The following is a 17,212-nucleotide window of genomic DNA, read 5'->3' as shown; positions in this document are numbered from 1 at the left end:
GGGTGGGGTGGGCAGGTGGGTTGAGGGGGTGGGAGGGCTACTAGGATCATTGGTGATGGAGAATGGGCACTGGTGGAGGGATGGGTACCCGATCATTGTATAACTGAAACCCCAGCATGAAAGTTTTTAAGTCTACAACTGTATCCCAGGGTGTTTCACTAATAAAAACATAATGATAATAAAATCTCTGGGGGACATAAAGTAACAAAATAGGAGATTAATGCCCAAGAATAGCTGAGATCAGTACCAGGAGGATTACTCCATGGCCTAGAGGCCAGCCAGGCATTCTAGGGGAAAGAGCAGCTCAGACAGAGAAGGGAGCACCAAGGGTGTTTGGAGGATCCTCCCAGCATGGGAGATGCATGTTGAAAGTAGACTATGGAACGAACATGATTGCCACTCAATGCCTCTTTTTCAGAGAGAGAAAACAAAAGGGAATGCCCTACCACAGAGGCAGGGTGGGATGGAGGAGATGGGGGTTGGGAGGGATACTGGGATCCATGGTGGTGGAAAATGGGCACTGGTGGAGGGATGGGTATTTGATCATTGTATAATTGAAACCCAAGCACAAAAAATTTGTAAGTGTACAACTGTACCTCATGGTGTTCCACTAATAAAAACATAATAATAATAAAATCTCAGGGCTGGGACGAATGGAGACGTTACTGATGCCCACTTGAGTAAATCGATGAACAACAGCATGACAGAGACAGTGATAACAAGAATCAAGTTCTTAAATTATGTAGACTTAATTTAAATATGATATGCAATTAAAAAACCCTCCAAACAGTTTTTATGGAAAAATCTATTGTTAATGTTACAGGCTCATTGCTAGATCACATATTTACTAGATCACAAGTAAGCACTATTAAAGGCTGCACTGTCGTGAGAAGTCATGTGCCCAGCCTCCTGGAGGAAAGATTAACAACAAACACACAGGAAGTAACAATTTAGAGAAGTGTCAGGAAGACAAAAGACAGTTCAGTAATAGCGAATGGCAAGAGGAGAACTGATTCAATCATTCACTGAGTGGTCCATAACTGCCTTAAAGATGAAGAGGATGAGATGGGCTAGACAAAGACATCGGCAGAGTAGCCGAAGCAAAGTCCAGCAAATGCCAGAGCTCAGGGCATGAAGGAGCTTGGCTATTTCCTTGAAAGTAGGTACGGTTGCTTGGATTAAAGCACATGTGTGTTTGCAGTGTGAATGCATGTGCGTGCGTGCGTGCGTCCACACACGCACATGTGTGTGTGTGTGTGTGTATGTGTGTGTGTGTGTGTGTGTTGGAGGGGTTGTAGGAAACTTGATTAGACTGATGCACTGGTTTCAGATGATGAGTCTTACCAGCCAGAATAAGAATCTAGGTGTTAGGAGAAGTACACTGTGTGTCAAATATCCCAAGTGTAGAGAATTATTATTTGATGCATTTCCCCAAGAACCTTATTTTGCTTTGTGGCTTATGAGATGTGTGAGTATGTGCCTGCGTGTTTCTGTATTTATGCTGAGGAGTAGAGTAAGTGAGACAGGTTGAAGGATCATGAGAATCACCCAGTCAAAGGGAATGATGTCTTGTATCGTAGATGGAGACAATTGAATACATTTGAAGTAATTTTTTGATGAATAACATTATTAATTAACTGATGCATTTGATAATAGGTTTAAGAGATAATCAGAAATTAAAGATAAGTATTCAGGGTTTTGTTGGCAACTGGGTTTATCATGGTGCTGTTTGCTCAGGTCAGGTTTTGGACAGAATCAGGTTTCATAGGAGATCATGTTCACTTTGGACACCTAACACCAAAGTACTGTAAAATGGATGGATTCATTACGCATTGAAAAACTTCACAGAATGCCAGACATTATGTGTTGTGGGTATCCAGTATCCACATATATATTGCATATATATTTATGTAATTAGATAATAAATTTTAAAGTGTTAAGAAAGGATATCAAAATGATTCAGTCCAGCTTCTCCATTGTAAAATTAAGGGAGAAAAAGTTGATTCATTTATTTCCCTAGAAATATCAACGTGCTTATTAAATTTATGACTATTTCAGTGAAATACTTACTGAGCAACAATTGTATATGTTCTCCTTGAGGAATATAATTTGTTTTCATTTTTTTTGTTTGTTTTTTGTTTGAGCACATCTGGCTGTGCTCAGGGCTTGTTCCTGACTGCACTCAGGAATCACTCCTGGTAGGTTTGGGGGACCATATAGGATGCCAGGGATCAAACTGTGTGTCGACCGCATGCAAGACTTGCATATTGTACTATCTCTCCAGCCCTATTCCTGTGTTTAAATTATTTTTTTTATAATTATTTAAAATGCTTTTTTGTCCCTTTTGAAGTTGTAAAATTAAAAGCATTAGAATCAGGACTTCAGAGGGCACTATTGCCATTGGCATTAGCCAAACTTATAAGTATTATTTGCAAGAAGAAACTCCTATTAATGTGCACATACTTTTTACTAAGCAGTAGTGGTAGGCAAAAGGGAAGTTGGGTATGTGTACTTTTTTATATTATTGATGGGGATTGCTAATTACCTTGAATATTTTAGAGGAGATTTTTCAAACCTAATGGAAAGAATGAATAGGAAAGGAGAATAAAACATGCATATGAAAAGAATAAAACAAAGCCCCCAAACAAGAATTTGTGTTGTGCAATGAATTCTAGATTTGTTTGTTCATGCAAATTTATGTGCATGTGTTTGTGATGGAATATTGTTTAAAGGTCTTTCTCCACTTGGGACAAGAGAGATAATACAGTGGGGCACTTGCATTATACATGAATGATCCAGATTTATTCCCCAGCACCAAATAGTTTTCCAGGAGTGATCCCTGAGCACAGAGCCAGGAGTAATCCCTGAGCAGTGTTGGGTGTACCCCACATGAAAATAAAATAATAACAGTAAATACTATTTTTTAAAGGTGTTAATTCAATGTTATATGGTTAAGACATTTGGTCAGAGAATAAATAAGTGGGATGATATAACAAGTTCTGTGCATAACAAGCTCTGTGTATTGTTCTGTATAACAATTTAAATCACTGCCACTGTCACTGTCCTCCCGTTGTTCATCGATTTGCTCCAGCGGGCCCAGTAACGTCTCCATTGTGAGACTTGACTTGTTGTTACTGTGTTTGGCATATCGAATACATCACAGGTAGCTTGCCAGGCTTTGCTGCGTGGGAGAGATCATTTCAGTAACTTGCCGGGCTCTCTGAGAGGGGCGGAGGAATTGAACCTGGGTTGGCCGGGTCGACCACATGCAAGGCAAACGCACTACCCACTATGCTATCGCTCCAACCCAACAATTTAAATATCAGTAGAAAAATTGTTCAGGGTAGTCAAACTTTTAACTAAATATGTTTTGACTAAATTCTACCTAATATGTTTTTTTAATAGCATTTAGTATTATGGCATTTATTGTTCATTTGCAGTGAAGTGTACTTGGCTCTTTATACCAAGTCAAGTACTGTGGAATGAAGAGATGAAAGTTCCTGCCCCAAGGGCATAACAAACTTGAAGCACCAGGCATGGATCCAATCTCTTCACACACATGCACACACAAGAGGGGAGAATGTTTCCTGCGAGTAGTTACGAGCAAAGGGAGTTTCAAAAGGTTTGTTTGAAAGGAGGACCTGTGAATTAGGACTCACTCTGTCCCTAGAAGAAAGGAAAGAGTCTTTTCTCTGAATGAGACGGAAACAGACAGATAGTTCTCAGGACCTGCTTGAAGTGAGCCGTCTCATACAGTGGGATTTCAGGAAGCACAGCAAGGGAGTAATCAGAGGTCAAAGGTAACAGAACCTGAGAATTGACTGGTTTAGGGAACTGAGCTTACCGTAGCAGGGAGATGGGGTGGGATACAGCGTTTGAAGGGGGAACCCTGAGACAGTGGGAGAGGGAAGCAGACACTTGTGGAGGGTGTTGAAATGTATGCATGAAGCTGTTCCATAAACAATATTGCAATCACGGTGCCTACAATATAATTTTAAAAAGTAAATTAGTTTAAGGAGAGGATGGTAAATGCAAGGATAGGGCAGATTAAATGCATGCATGAAAGGCAAATTACTGAGAAGGTTGAAGTTATCAAAATAAGATGCATAAGGAAATTCTGCTGGGTCTCTTTTATTTGAATATCAGGACTAAAGTTAAAATAAATTAAAAATCCAATGACAGAAAGGTTGACTGTGTCTTCAAGGGAAAAAAAAAAACAAGGCTGGATAAATGGAACTCTAGGAAATATATAATGAGGAATGTGTACATATGACTCAACTGAAAAATCAGGGATGGAAAGGAAGATGATGTCGAGAGCATGTCTTCTGGAATTAATCAGAAATAATATGGCAGGAACTTATGACCAAATATATCAGAGGAGAAATATTCTGTTTTGTTAATCAGTTTGTATCTTTAGGTCCATATCAAAGTCTCAGGTAAAAGTGGACTTCTCACCTCCTACTTGATAAGTGTATTTTTTTTTTTTGCTTTGTGTAGAAGGTACATTTTTGCACTCTTTTGCATACAACCTAGAACTGTTTTTTCTTTGTCATGCAATTGACTGGAGGGTACTCCTTACTCTCAAAAATTAAAGGAATTTTCAGAGGAGGAAATTGACCAATCAAGTATTTTTTAAACTTGGTTTTGTTGGTCTGTTTCGTTCCCTTAAATTTTTAAAGCTACACTAATTTCTGATTAGTCAAAGAAAATTTCAAGGGGCTACTTAGAGTAAAGGAGGCAGAAACATCTTGATAAATTTCATGTATGTTCAACTAAATATCTTCCATTGAGGCTTTTAAAACAGTCCCTTTAAACTTTAACACATGCCAAGCTCATGTTTGCTTGGATAGTCATAGGCCTGTACAGTTGGTCTCCAATAGTATGCCTGGCCCCCACAGAGGCCCATTGTCAGGAGAATTAGGATTTTGTTAGCAATTTTAGTTCGCTTTTACAAGCTGCTTCTTTGTGTATTATCACTAGAACTTTCCCATCCTTAGTTCTCTGCAGAACAAGGTTTAATATCTCTCAGCAGCTGACTAGCTTATTGAAGATGACACAATAAATCTGCTCCAATTACCTTAGGGCATATTGCTGTCAGGGTGCTTAGCCTCTGGAAATTTGGCAAGAGAATTAATATGCATTTTTCATTCCTCCTGCTGCTTTGATTTTCTTAAAGAACAGAGGTGATTAAAAAGGAAATTGAACAGAACAGAAAAATCTTGATATTTCCCCCCCTTCTTTTTCTCTCTGGTTCAATAGGAAATTCCATCAGATTGATAATGGAGGAGAACAATGATTCCACGGAGAACACCCAGCAAGGCCCAGGGCGGAACAATGCCGTGAAGTGTGGGTGGCTGAGGAAGCAAGGAGGTTTTGTCAAGACTTGGCACACGCGCTGGTTTGTGCTCAAGGGAGATCAGCTCTATTATTTCAAAGATGAAGATGAAACCAAGCCCTTGGTAAGTAACAGAAAATACCAACGTCCCTGGGCTTAAACAATACAGCAAGTATAAAAGGGTTTTCTAGAGTCCCAGGACGACTAAGGCCAGAATCATCTTTCTGGTGTCCTGCAGTTCTTTGGTATCATTCACACTTTTTCTTATTGTTTATTTTGGCGTAAGGTGATGAACTTGCTAACTGAGGCCAAAAGGCAAAGTGTTACTTGTCTAATATTAATTTTGCCCTTTACTAAGCTGGAATAGAATGTCTGAATCCCTCAGGCAAACTTACATCATGAGAAACTTTAATGGACCTCCGCGTGGGGGTATAAAGTAATAACCAAAATGTCGTTCCTTCTCTCAGTAATAATTGGAAAGCACGTTGTAGAAGAAAGGTAGGAAATGTAACTTGAAGTCATTTCAGAAACTTAGAATTGATTCTTCACCTTTACTTGCATAAGATACGGTTCTTTCATTAAACAACAACCAAAAAATTGAGACATCTGACCAGTATACATAATACACACCTCTGGTACTCGTTTCTGTATTTCTTTGTGGTTCTTTAGTTGTCTTCTTTTTGCTTATTTTCCTGTCACGTTTTTTTCTAACTACAAATCTCTTTACTGCAATGAGAGAGAGGAAAAAATATCCATCTCTCTCTCTCCATTTCTCTCTCTCTTCCTCGCTCTCTCTTTCTGTCTCTCTCTCTCTCTCTCTCTCTCTCCCTTCTCATTTTTGGGCCATACCTAGCTCTATATGGTGGATCTAGGGACCATATGTGGTGTTGGGGATTGCACCCACTCTGGCTGTGCACAAGGCAAGTGCATTCCCCGCTGTACTATTGCTCCAGTTCCTTTTCATCTCTTGTCATAGTTGCAACAGGCTTTACTATCTTTGATCATCATCATGAATTCAAGGAGATGCAACTGGGACCTTATCTCTGTTAAGTATAAATATAAATGTATCTTCTTGCTACATTTATAGGGAATATAAATAAGAAAATACATATTTTAAGTTGTTTGAATAAACACCCGTAAAGTGTGATCTTGAGACAGTTTCTCATGTGTTAAAGTTCAAGAACTTCATTGGGAATCAGGACACTGCTATAATATTTTCAATTCCTCAGGCTTTATGATTTTATAAAGTCATCTAATTGAATTACATAAAAACAATTGAAAATACATAGTATTGTGAAAACCCAACATTTAATAAATTCTGTTATTTTATTAATCTTTCACCAAGGTCAGGCATCAGACCAAGAATTTATATGTATAATTATTGGAAATGATGCCTAGAGCGATAGCACATCAGGGTAGGGCGTTTGCCTTGCACACTGCTGATTTGGGTTTAATTCCTCCATCCTTCTTGGAGAGCCCGGCAAGCTACCAAGACTATCCCACCCACACGGCAGAGTTTGGCAAGCTCCCCATGGTGTATTTGATACGCCAAAAACAGTAACAACGTCTCACAATGGAGACGTTACTAGCGCCTGCTTGAGAAAATTGATGAACAATGGGAGGACAGTGCTACATTATTGGAAATGTTTAAAACAGTTCTAGAAGATAGGATCATGCCCATGTCTCTATCATGAAAACATAAGATTTAGGAGTAATGTTGACAAACTTCCCTAAAGTAAACAAACTCTGGTGCAGTTTTGTCTCTACACGAAGCCCTGCTTTAAATTGGTCAAGTCCAAGACCATATAAATTAATAAGAGCATCTCATACTGAAAGAAAGATAATATTAGTGTATCTCCGTAAACCTTATTGCATTTGTCATTGCAAGCCAGGGCCACTATTATTACAGATAAAGATAATGCATTTTGGAGATATGACATGATATGACCAAGGTCATATAAAAATAGAGGGAAACTGGATTCTTTTTTTTATATATATCATATAACATTTTAAGGCATTATTTTAAAAGGCCCTCCCGTTGATCGTCGATTTGCTCGAGCGGGCCCAGTAACGTCTCCATTGGAGACTTTGTTGTTACTGTGTCTGGCATATCGAATACTCTCGGTAGCTTGCCGGGCTCTCCGAGAGGGGCGGAGGACTCGAACTCGGGTCGGCCATGTTGGCTGCTTGTAAGGCGAACGCCCTACCGCTGTGCTTTTTATTTTAAAAGTTAAAATTATTCTTTCAAAACTAAGAAAGAGGGACTAGGGGAGTCTGAAAGAGCTGTAGAATATGAGTCATTCAGTATGGGAACTTGGCCATGAAGGACATAGTGAAAGAAACAAGATTCGGTGTTTTATTCTACAAACTCTTATGCTGGCATGGTATAGGTGGGCTGGTTGTTAAACAAATTAGGTACAAAGAAAGTGATTCATTTTGTATGATGTAGCCATAGGAACTGAGTAGGGATATGAAGAAAGACAACCAAACTTTGTGATTTGGGTGAGTTTAGTGTTTCGTATAGTATTGCAGATGGCATGCAATAAATTTTGTTAGATCACAGGCAGTGAGCCTAAGCTTGATGAACTCTGCCCTATGTTGTTCAAAGAGTATTTGTCATTGCAAATACTGGAAACGGAAATATCAAAATGTTTTGGCTACATTCCTCTACGTAATTCTCAGAAAGTCTATAGTCATCAGTAATATTTAGTATAATGTATTTATTTTGATAAGAGTTTTATATATATAAAAAATTCAAAGCTCATTCAAATGAAATTCTTAATGGCAGGAAAACCTAATTCTAAGAGGATATTTCTAAAAATAGTATTGATATTAGCATATTAGTAGTATTTGCAGAGTTAAACTAATTAAAATGAACAAAATTGAGTACTGTTAACAGGAAAGTACTAATTCCTGTGCTAACTAAAGATGGGCTATTTTGGAGAAGAGTACAATTTTCTCCATCACACTCAAGGTGCTGAGAACCTACGTTAATAAATGTAAATTTTTCAGTTGGCTCATCTTACACATGTGCCGTCATCAACATTTTATCTGTACTAGAATCTAATACAGGTGTCTTGGTGAAGTTTATGTTTTGAACCAGTTATTAGTTTTATAAGGGATCACTAAGTCAGTAATGATTGGACGGATCAATTGGGATGGGAGATGTGTACTGAAAGTAGATAAGGGACCAAACATGATGGGGCTGAGTGATAGTACAGCAGGAGGGTGCTTTTGCCTTGCACACGGCTGTCCTGGGTTCAATCCCCGGCATCCTATATGGTCTCCCGAGCACTGCCAGGAGTAATTCTTGAATGCAGAAGCAGGAGTAACCCCTGAAAATTGCTGGGTGTGACCCAAAAAGTGAAAAAAAATAAAGGACCAATGTGATGGCCTCTCAGTATCTGTATTGCAAACCATACTGCCCCCAAAGTAGAGACAAGATTAAGAAGGAAATTGTCTGTGACAGAGGCAGGGAGTGGGATTGGGTGGGGGTTGTGGGAGGGATTCTGAAAACATTGTTGAGTGATGGAAAATATACACTGGTGGAGGGATGGATGTTCGATCATTTTATGACTGAAACTCAGTCATGAAAGCTTTATAACTGTATCTAACGGTGATTCAATACACACACAAAAAAAGCACATTGGATGTGTGCAGGGAATTTCTCAGCACATGCTATGCAATGAAACAAATAAACAAACAAACAAACAAATTGCAGCCTGCATTCCAAATACACCAAAACCAAATACACAAAAATTTGAGGATGTGAGAAGTGTTACTACCATTTTCTTTCTTTGTTTTTTAGAACAAAGGCAAAAATACACTAGATTTCTCTCTCTCTCTCTGTGGCCAGAATTGATTTCTCAAGGCATCTTTCCAGTTCCTAGCCAGTGCTGTCCTGATAATAGGCTTTATCGTTCCTTTAAAAACTATTATTTTATGCTTAAAAAATCCTTTAGAATCTACAGTTTTTTTTTTTTTTGAGGGAGGCTGATTTGGAACATTCTTGGTGGCACACAGGGCTTATGCTTGTTTCCACACTCAGGGATCACTCCTAGTGGTGCCTGGGGGGTCTTATACAGTATCAGAGATAGAACGGGGGTCAACTGTGTGCAAGGTAAATGCCTTAACCTCTGTACTAATTCTCTGGCTCTTTTCCTGCCTTTTTTATATGTGAGAAATCAATTAAACCAACTCTATCTCTAGAAATATTGTCTGTAGAGTTTTTCTTATACAAATATATATTTTATTAAGAAAGATTATTCAAAAGTTAATGTTGACTGCTTCTGAAAATATACAGAAAGTTACATAGTTCATTGATTTTGAATATGTATTAATATACTCTTGTTTCTTTTACTCATAAGTTGCTCTGTTATTTTTAGAACTTCTTCACTTTTGTATAACTATTTTTAATCTTAAAATAGTCATATTTATCTGTGAAGAAAATAACATACTCTAATGAAATGCTTCCATCTGCACTACATACTTCTGGACTTTTTGAGTAAATATTTCAAAGTGTGTTAAAACTGATTTAAGGTGAGATTATCACAGTGCTTTCTTGACTACGTTCTATTAATAATCATGCCAAGTGGATTTGGCCTTAATTGCAGATACTATAACATAAGAGAAACAGTTGAGGAAGAGCTAAAGTCTGAATATTATAGTATTCTAAAAATAGGGAGATAAATAGGACAAATGTTCTAGTCATTTTCAGAGTGTAAAGATTTGTCTCTATTGTGAATAATAGAATTAGTTATTCAACAGCTGTCTCACTTTTGATATTAAGTACTTAAAATATGCTAGATAGTAAAGTATGACATTAGAACACATAAAATTTATAGAAGAGCAAATTCAGATAGACACAGGCATAATTAACTAGTCTAGACTTTCGAGGCTAGATGAAAGATTCTTTTCTGGACAAGATGAAAATTACATTATGTCGTGTCCCTATTAAAAATGGACCTTTGAAATATGAAAAACAAAGTAATTTTGAATGAATTATAACTTGACGGATGAACTGTAAATGTGCAAAAATTGATTTCTGATCCTACAGTAAGGTTTAATTTTATACAGTTGATGAAACTAGAGAGTTAATAAAATCTAGAAAATATCTCAGTCTGTTTCTGTTCTCTGTTAAAATATCTGACCCAGAAGAAGCAAAATCTCTCATGGAGTGTCGAAAATAATGCTAGGAACCTTCTGGAAGGAGAGTACAATGGGGAAGGTGCTTGTTTTGCCAGCAGTTGACCCAGATTTGATCCCAGATGCCCCGTATGGCCTCCTTATATCACCAAGAGTAATCCCTTAGCAAAGAACCAGGATTAAGTCCTAATCACTACAAGATGTGGCCTGAAAACATATACAAAACATATAAAAGCCAAAATAATAATAAAAATAACAACTCAGGAAGCCTTAAAATTGTATTTCTTTGTCAAACCTAAAAGTGACTTTTTAATATTAGCATCTGAATCTTTGGGTATTTAACAAAACACCAGACAAAGATGGTGTCATCAGAAATTCTTGAGGACTCTTAGATTTTTCTTAAAATGATTGTAAAAAGATATAATGTTATTAGTATAAAATATTTAATTCTAGTATTTGAATATTTTTGTTTATAATAAACAGCTATATAGACATGGTATTTAAGTTTTAAGAATGGTCATAAGCAGGTGCTGAGTGCACTTCTTTGGGCTGAATCTTGGTTCAGTTACTAATTATATTGAACAGTGAGCAGTCTGATTTAAGCTTTAATTCACTCATCAGTACAATGAGATAATAATAGTAACCAGTCTCATAACATCATTAAGAGGATCTAATGAGCTAATTTATGTAAGATATTTTAGAAAGCAGTACCAAGTAAAATAAATATTAACTATTTTTGTAATAGCAGTGCACCAAAATGTAATTTATTTTCAAAGATATTCACACTTCTGATTCATTGATTTGATTCTTATTCAATACATATTATACATTTGCATTGTGCTCATAGGTTTCCTGCTCTATTCTAGTTTATGCCAAGTTGATATAACAAATGCAGTAAAATAGTCTTCTAAGATACATATTTAAAAAGAAGAACCTTATTTCTTTCTTGGGTATTGACAACACTTTAAGTGGTTTCGGTGTGCTGATCATAGTCTGTTGAGTAACATAGAATCATATGAACACAACTAAGTGCAAAGGAGGGAGGACATATAGCTAAGTTTTGCCCTTGGAGCAGACAAAAACAAATCTATTGAAAAAGAGGTATCAGTTTTTACTACATGAGTAAAAATCATTCTGAATATCCATGACAGAAGCATTACGTTCCAGTGGGTGTCATAGACAATATTTTCAAATATAAAAAAGTACTTGTAAGATAAATACTTTAATGAAAAAGATATTTTAAAAAGTTGGAGATCATAGGAGGAACACTTCTCTTGAAGGTTCAGGAAGTATTTTTTAAAAAGGGATATATATATATATATATATATTTAAATTCAGAATTAAAGGAGTATACAAATTTAGTGCAGGTTGTTGAAAATGACGTGTGTTAGACTAAAAGTTGTGGGCCATAACCTTGTGGTAGATTGATACGAAATTGAAATTGGCCAACTATTGGCAAGTGATGAGAGCTGAACTTGGAGAGGTAGGCATGGCCAAGTAACCGAGGGGTCTGGTAAGCAACACTAAAGCACGTAGTTTCTCCCCCCCCCCCCCCCAGGGAGACCTAATGTATCCACTATATTTTTATTCATTTTCCTTGGTTTTTTTTTTTAGACTTACTAATTTTTGTGCTTCACTAATTTTTTGGTTTCAATTATACAATGATCAAATGCCCATCCCTCCACCAGTACCCATTTCCCACCACCACGGATCCCAGTGTCCCTCCCACCCCCCATCCCCCCATCCCACCCAGCCTCTGTGTCAGGGCATTCCCCCTTGTTCTCTCTCTCTCCTTTTGGGTCCTGTGGTTTGCAAGAGAGGCGTTGAGTGGCAATCATGTTTGGTCTATAGTCTACTATCAGCATGCTTCTCCCATACTGGGAGGATCCTCCCAACACCCTTTATCTGAGATCCCTTTTCCCCTAGCATGTGTAGCTGGCCTCCAAGCCATGGAGCAAAATTCCTGGTATTAGCACCCATTCAACATGCAGTTTATTGAGAAGGAAGGAATTTAAAACACTACCAATTCCTAAAGGTCTCTCTGACAGCCTTGTGACTCTCTGCTCTTATAATTGAATGTTTTGGTATGAAATAATGTCTCAAAAATGAATCGTAAGTGTTCATCTATGGCATGACCACTCAACTTCCTGTGTCCTCCATTATTACGTGGGCATGGATTATGGAATGCCATTAGGTCACTCTTGACTGGAGAAGGAAGAACTGAGAAGATTTGTTGTAGCTAGGGAGTGTGCAGAGACTTTCTTGGACAGGCAGACATTGGTCAATGTGATATGGTGTCCAGAGGCTCGACAGTGTGAGATGATTTTGTCTGCCTAATTCTCATGAGTATTAACTTGGTACAGTACGGACGCATTCTTGGAAAGCAGTTGTTTTGTGATAGTTTCTAGAATTAGTCTCTCCTTCGTTTAAGCTAGATTTTAAAGAATTTTTTTTATTAGTTGAGACATATGTGGTACAGTTGTAGACTTACAAATTTTTGTGCTTGGGTTTCAATTATACAATGATCAAATACCCATCCTTCCACCAGTGACCATTTCCCACCACCACGGATCCCAGTATCCCTCCCACCCCCCATTCCCCCCTATCCCCCCCTGCCTCTGTGGCAGGGCATTCCCTTTTGTTCTCTCTCTCTTATTGGGTGTTGTGGTTTGCAAAAAAGGCAATGGGTGACAATCATGTTTGGTCTTTAGTCTACTTTCAGCATGCTTCTCCCATCCTGGGAGGATACTCCAAACACCTTTATTTGGTGCTCCCTTCTCTATCTGAGCTCCCTTTTCCCCTAGCATGTGTGGTTGGCCTCCAAGCCATGAAGTAAAATTCCTGGTACTAATCTCGGCCATTCTTGAGTGTTTGTCTCCTATTTTGTTATTAAGCTAGATTTGATGTTGTTTTCAGCATATATAAAACAATGGTTCTAGAATACTTTCACAGTTATTGGTTACAAATTAAGGGCTCAATAACTATAGTTATTTTTGCTATGCCATTATAATTCTCATCATTTTTCCCGATCTTTGATGATCAAGATACCTGATACAGCAGTTTAGAAGTCATGGTATATTATACATATATAATCAATTGAATTAATTTCCTGAATGAAGGAAATAATAGATCATCAGCCCATGTAAGTAGTGTTAACTTAAGAGCAGAAGATAACTTGTTTTTACTTGTGACCTATTTTGTCACATGGAAAGACTATTAAAAACAAATACTCATCTTTATAGTTCGTCTTTTTCCTTTGTTTAAATTTCTCTCTGAGCCTTGTTGCAGCTTATCAAAATTGATTATGATGGCGGTTCAGGAGACTAGAAGGATCCTCTTTGAAAAATTGGACCACCCCGGAGAGATGCAGCCTGACTTTTCTTGTTTCATATTCAGAAGCTATACCTCAACAGCACTTTGAAGAATTAAAGTTGAATCCCATTTCTTCTGCACTGGCCATTTTAATCATACCAACTAAGGCTTTTGTATTTGTGTTAAAGTTTAACTTATGGAAACAGATTGTTCAGAGAAAGATAATCTCATTAGCACATACAGCCATATTTCTGTTATTTATACTGGTGGAGAAGAGAATTTCGGGGGGGGGAAATTAATGGGTGAAAATGCAATTATCTTCCTATAGGAAAATGCAATTAAACATTTTAATATTTACAATGATACATTTTAGAAGGTTGTGTTAGCCTGGCATATGAAAAATTTTTACAGTCATTTTCTGTTTATTCTCTTTTAGGTTTCTCTGGGGACATTAAATCTTCCTGTCTTTTCATTCTTTAGCTTTATCTTGCCTAAATCCAGATTCCCCATTATTTTCTTTGGGCGGGGTTGGGGCACTGCTTGATAGTGCTCTTCGCTCTGCACTCATGAGTTATTCCTGGTGATGCTCAGGGGATCATATGAGATGCTTGGGATGGACCACTGGTAGTGCCATGTGCAAGTCAGGCACCCTACACCTCTATTATTTCTCCTGCCTCATTGCTCTGTAGTTTTCTGATGCTATCCCCGTATGCCCATTCATTTAGTGATTATCTAAAAAAACACAAAACCCGAAATTTATAAATTTTTATTATATGGGAGTTGGAGCGATAGCACAGCGGTAGGGCGTTCGCCTTACAAGCGGCCAACATGGCCGACCCGAGTTCGATTCCTCCGCCCCTCTCGGAGAGCCCGGCAAGCTACCGAGAGTATTCGATATGCCAGACACAGTAACAACAAAGTCTCCAATGGAGACGTTACTGGGCCCGCTCGAGCAAATCGACGATCAACGGGAGGGCCTTTTATTATATGGGAACAACCACAGATGCACGAATTATGGTCACATTTTCTAAATTTTGCCTTCTTCCTTTGGCATGCTTTCACGTTTCACCCATATTGTAGCAAATATTAGTACTTCATGTCTTTATATGGTTGAATAATATTCCTTTGTAACAATATGCTAGGTTTCGTTTATCCATTGTTGAATTGATGGCATACAGGCAATTTCTATTTAAGGGCCTTATAAGAGAACATGTCTTGATGTGGGTCAGTTTGTGTTTATTGTTTGGCATTCACTGGGGCTCCTGGGTCAGTACACAGGTCACCCCCCTCAGCCTGGGCAGCTTCTCAGCTATGACCTCTCCCATCATCCATTCTTCCCCCTTTTATATGTCCTCTCCTCTAATCTCTGTGATTGGCTGTTATTATTCTTGCTATTGTCCATAAATTAATTTTCCATTTTCTTGATTAATCTGTTCTCTGTGACCATTTCTTTAGTGGAAATATCAAGTACCTTGCCCTCATAGTTGCTTGTTCAGTTTATTGATTCTTCCATTGTGCTGTTGTACTTTTTGATTCTGTCTATTCTGTTTGAATGAATTCTTAAAATTTTTTCATCATTTTTTCTCCTTCCCCCATCCCTCCCTCTTGCCCTCCCTCCCTCCTTCCCTCTCTCCCCACCTCTTTCATCCTCCCCCTCCCTCCCTCCCTCCCTCCTTCCCTCTCTCCCTCTCCCTCCTCCCTTCCTCCCTCCCTCCCTCTTTCCGTCCCTCCCTCTGTTCCTCCCTCCCTCTTTCCTTCCCTCCCTCCCTCCCTCTTTTCCTCCTCCATCCCTCTCTCCCCATCTCCTTCATCCTCTCCCTTCCTCCTTCCCGCCATCCCTTCTCCAAACAGTGTCTCAGAAGGTACCAGGTCCTCCCAGCAACTCTCTATGAGTCAGTGCAAGGGCCTGAGGTTGTGGTGCTGCTCACCCTGCAGTGGTCACTGCTGCAATGCTGCGGCCTCTAGGGCTGCACCCAGAGATGCTGGTGGACCATGTGGTGACAGAAGTTGACCCTGGGCCATATATACACCAAGCCTGCACTCTACCGCTGTGTTTTCTATTTCTTGGCTCCATCTTCAAAGATCTCCTTCTCTCAGTGAGCACTGAGAGGATTGTTGCTCTCTCTTCACCCTTGGGCCAGGAAGAAATTTCTGACTCCTGGAGAACTTTGCTAGGTTTCGGTCCTCCTCTCTCTGTGTGCTGAAATCCTTCTCTTTTCCCCCATTTCTCCTGATGCTTCGTGGGAACAAAGAGTGGGACTCAGAAATTCAGATGTCTGTGCCCCAATCCGCTGCTGCCTTTTGAAAGATCAGGCCAGTGTCTGTAATTCTCCCAACCTCCGGCAGCCTCGAATGCCTTGTGAGGTTTGCTGAAGTGCTTCCCGGATCAGCCTGAGGCCCGTTACTCTGATTTATGTGCTCGTGACTGCTGACAGGGGATTTGTGGCACCGGAACCTCTCGCTGGTCCTGGCTCCGGAGTCACAGCTGTTGCGCCTGGCGGGCACAGTTCGACTGATCTGGGCAGTGACTTGGCATTCAGGTCTTCACTGCTGTGTGGGAGTGTGACATTTGCCAGTAGTAGCTCCCGGATGGCTGTGCCAAACCACTGCTCGTGGGTGGGGCTCGCTTCTGGGGTGTCTGCTGCCTGCCTTGCCCAAGGAATGGAAGCTCCCAGTTGCTCTTTCTGGAGTGGCTGCTCCCAGCTGTGCCAGGGGGCGACTGTATTTTATCTGTGTCAGAGAGGGCCAGCTCCGGGTTTCTCTCAGACAGGATGGGCTGGATTCAGGCACATACTTTACCTTTTGGATCCTTGGCACTCAGTGTTCTCTGACTTAACACTGGAGATTAAGTCTGGCACGCCCGTTTTGGGGTGGGAGGTAGGTGCCCTTGGTTCCCAGGCCGGCTGTCATATTAGGCAGCGGATTGTCTCTGACATCTGGAAGCTAACGGGTAGGTCCTGTCAAAGCAGAGCTGTCGCTGGGACACCCCTCTGGGCAGAGTTCTCCTCAGGAATGGCAGTTTTGAGCCCAGGCCAGGGGTGGCTGGACCACCCTTTGCCAGGCTTTAGATGAGGGACTGCAATGTGTGAGATGCAGTAGAGATACAATTTCTGTGATGTCTAATGGCTCGAGAGAAACATCACTGACCAAGTTGTGGGCAGGGCCCAGTGGGCTCAGGAGGGAAGCCTGTGGGATAGGGCGAGGCTGTCCTTTTGCTGGGTGGGGTTCGCTCAGCATGGTGGTGTGACTTGGACACATAGTCTGAGTCTGTTTCCAACTTAGCTTGCTTATGTAAGACTCACAAAGGTCTCTCGGGCCTTGAGAGTGCTTGACTTCCCTCGCTTTGGTGTTTTCTTTTTTTTTTTCTTTTACTTTTTATTAGTGAAACACCATGAGGTACAGTTGTAGACTTACAAATTT

The 17,212-nt window shown here is 39.6% G+C and overlaps 1 protein-coding gene across 2 annotated transcripts in view; it reads left to right on the top strand.

Annotated features, from left to right (window-relative positions):
- The window catches only part of ARHGAP24 (Rho GTPase activating protein 24), a 750,703-nt gene that overhangs the window by 339,723 nt on the left and 393,768 nt on the right, over nucleotides 1–17,212 (top strand). For both annotated transcript variants that reach the window (XM_056111392.1, XM_056111391.1), the window contains exon 2: nucleotides 5,260–5,459. In XM_056111392.1, the coding sequence (XP_055967367.1) occupies nucleotides 5,280–5,459 (180 nt within the window). In that variant the 5' untranslated portion in view covers nucleotides 5,260–5,279. The remainder of the gene's footprint in view (nucleotides 1–5,259; nucleotides 5,460–17,212) is intronic.

The sequence above is a fragment of the Sorex fumeus genome, unplaced genomic scaffold (assembly GCF_029834395.1).
Source record: "Sorex fumeus unplaced genomic scaffold, SorFum_2.1 ptg000013l, whole genome shotgun sequence".
Lineage (NCBI taxonomy): Eukaryota > Metazoa > Chordata > Mammalia > Eulipotyphla > Soricidae > Sorex > Sorex fumeus.
Note: the sequence above shows the minus strand (reverse complement) of the source record. Positions and strands in the feature narration are given on the sequence as shown.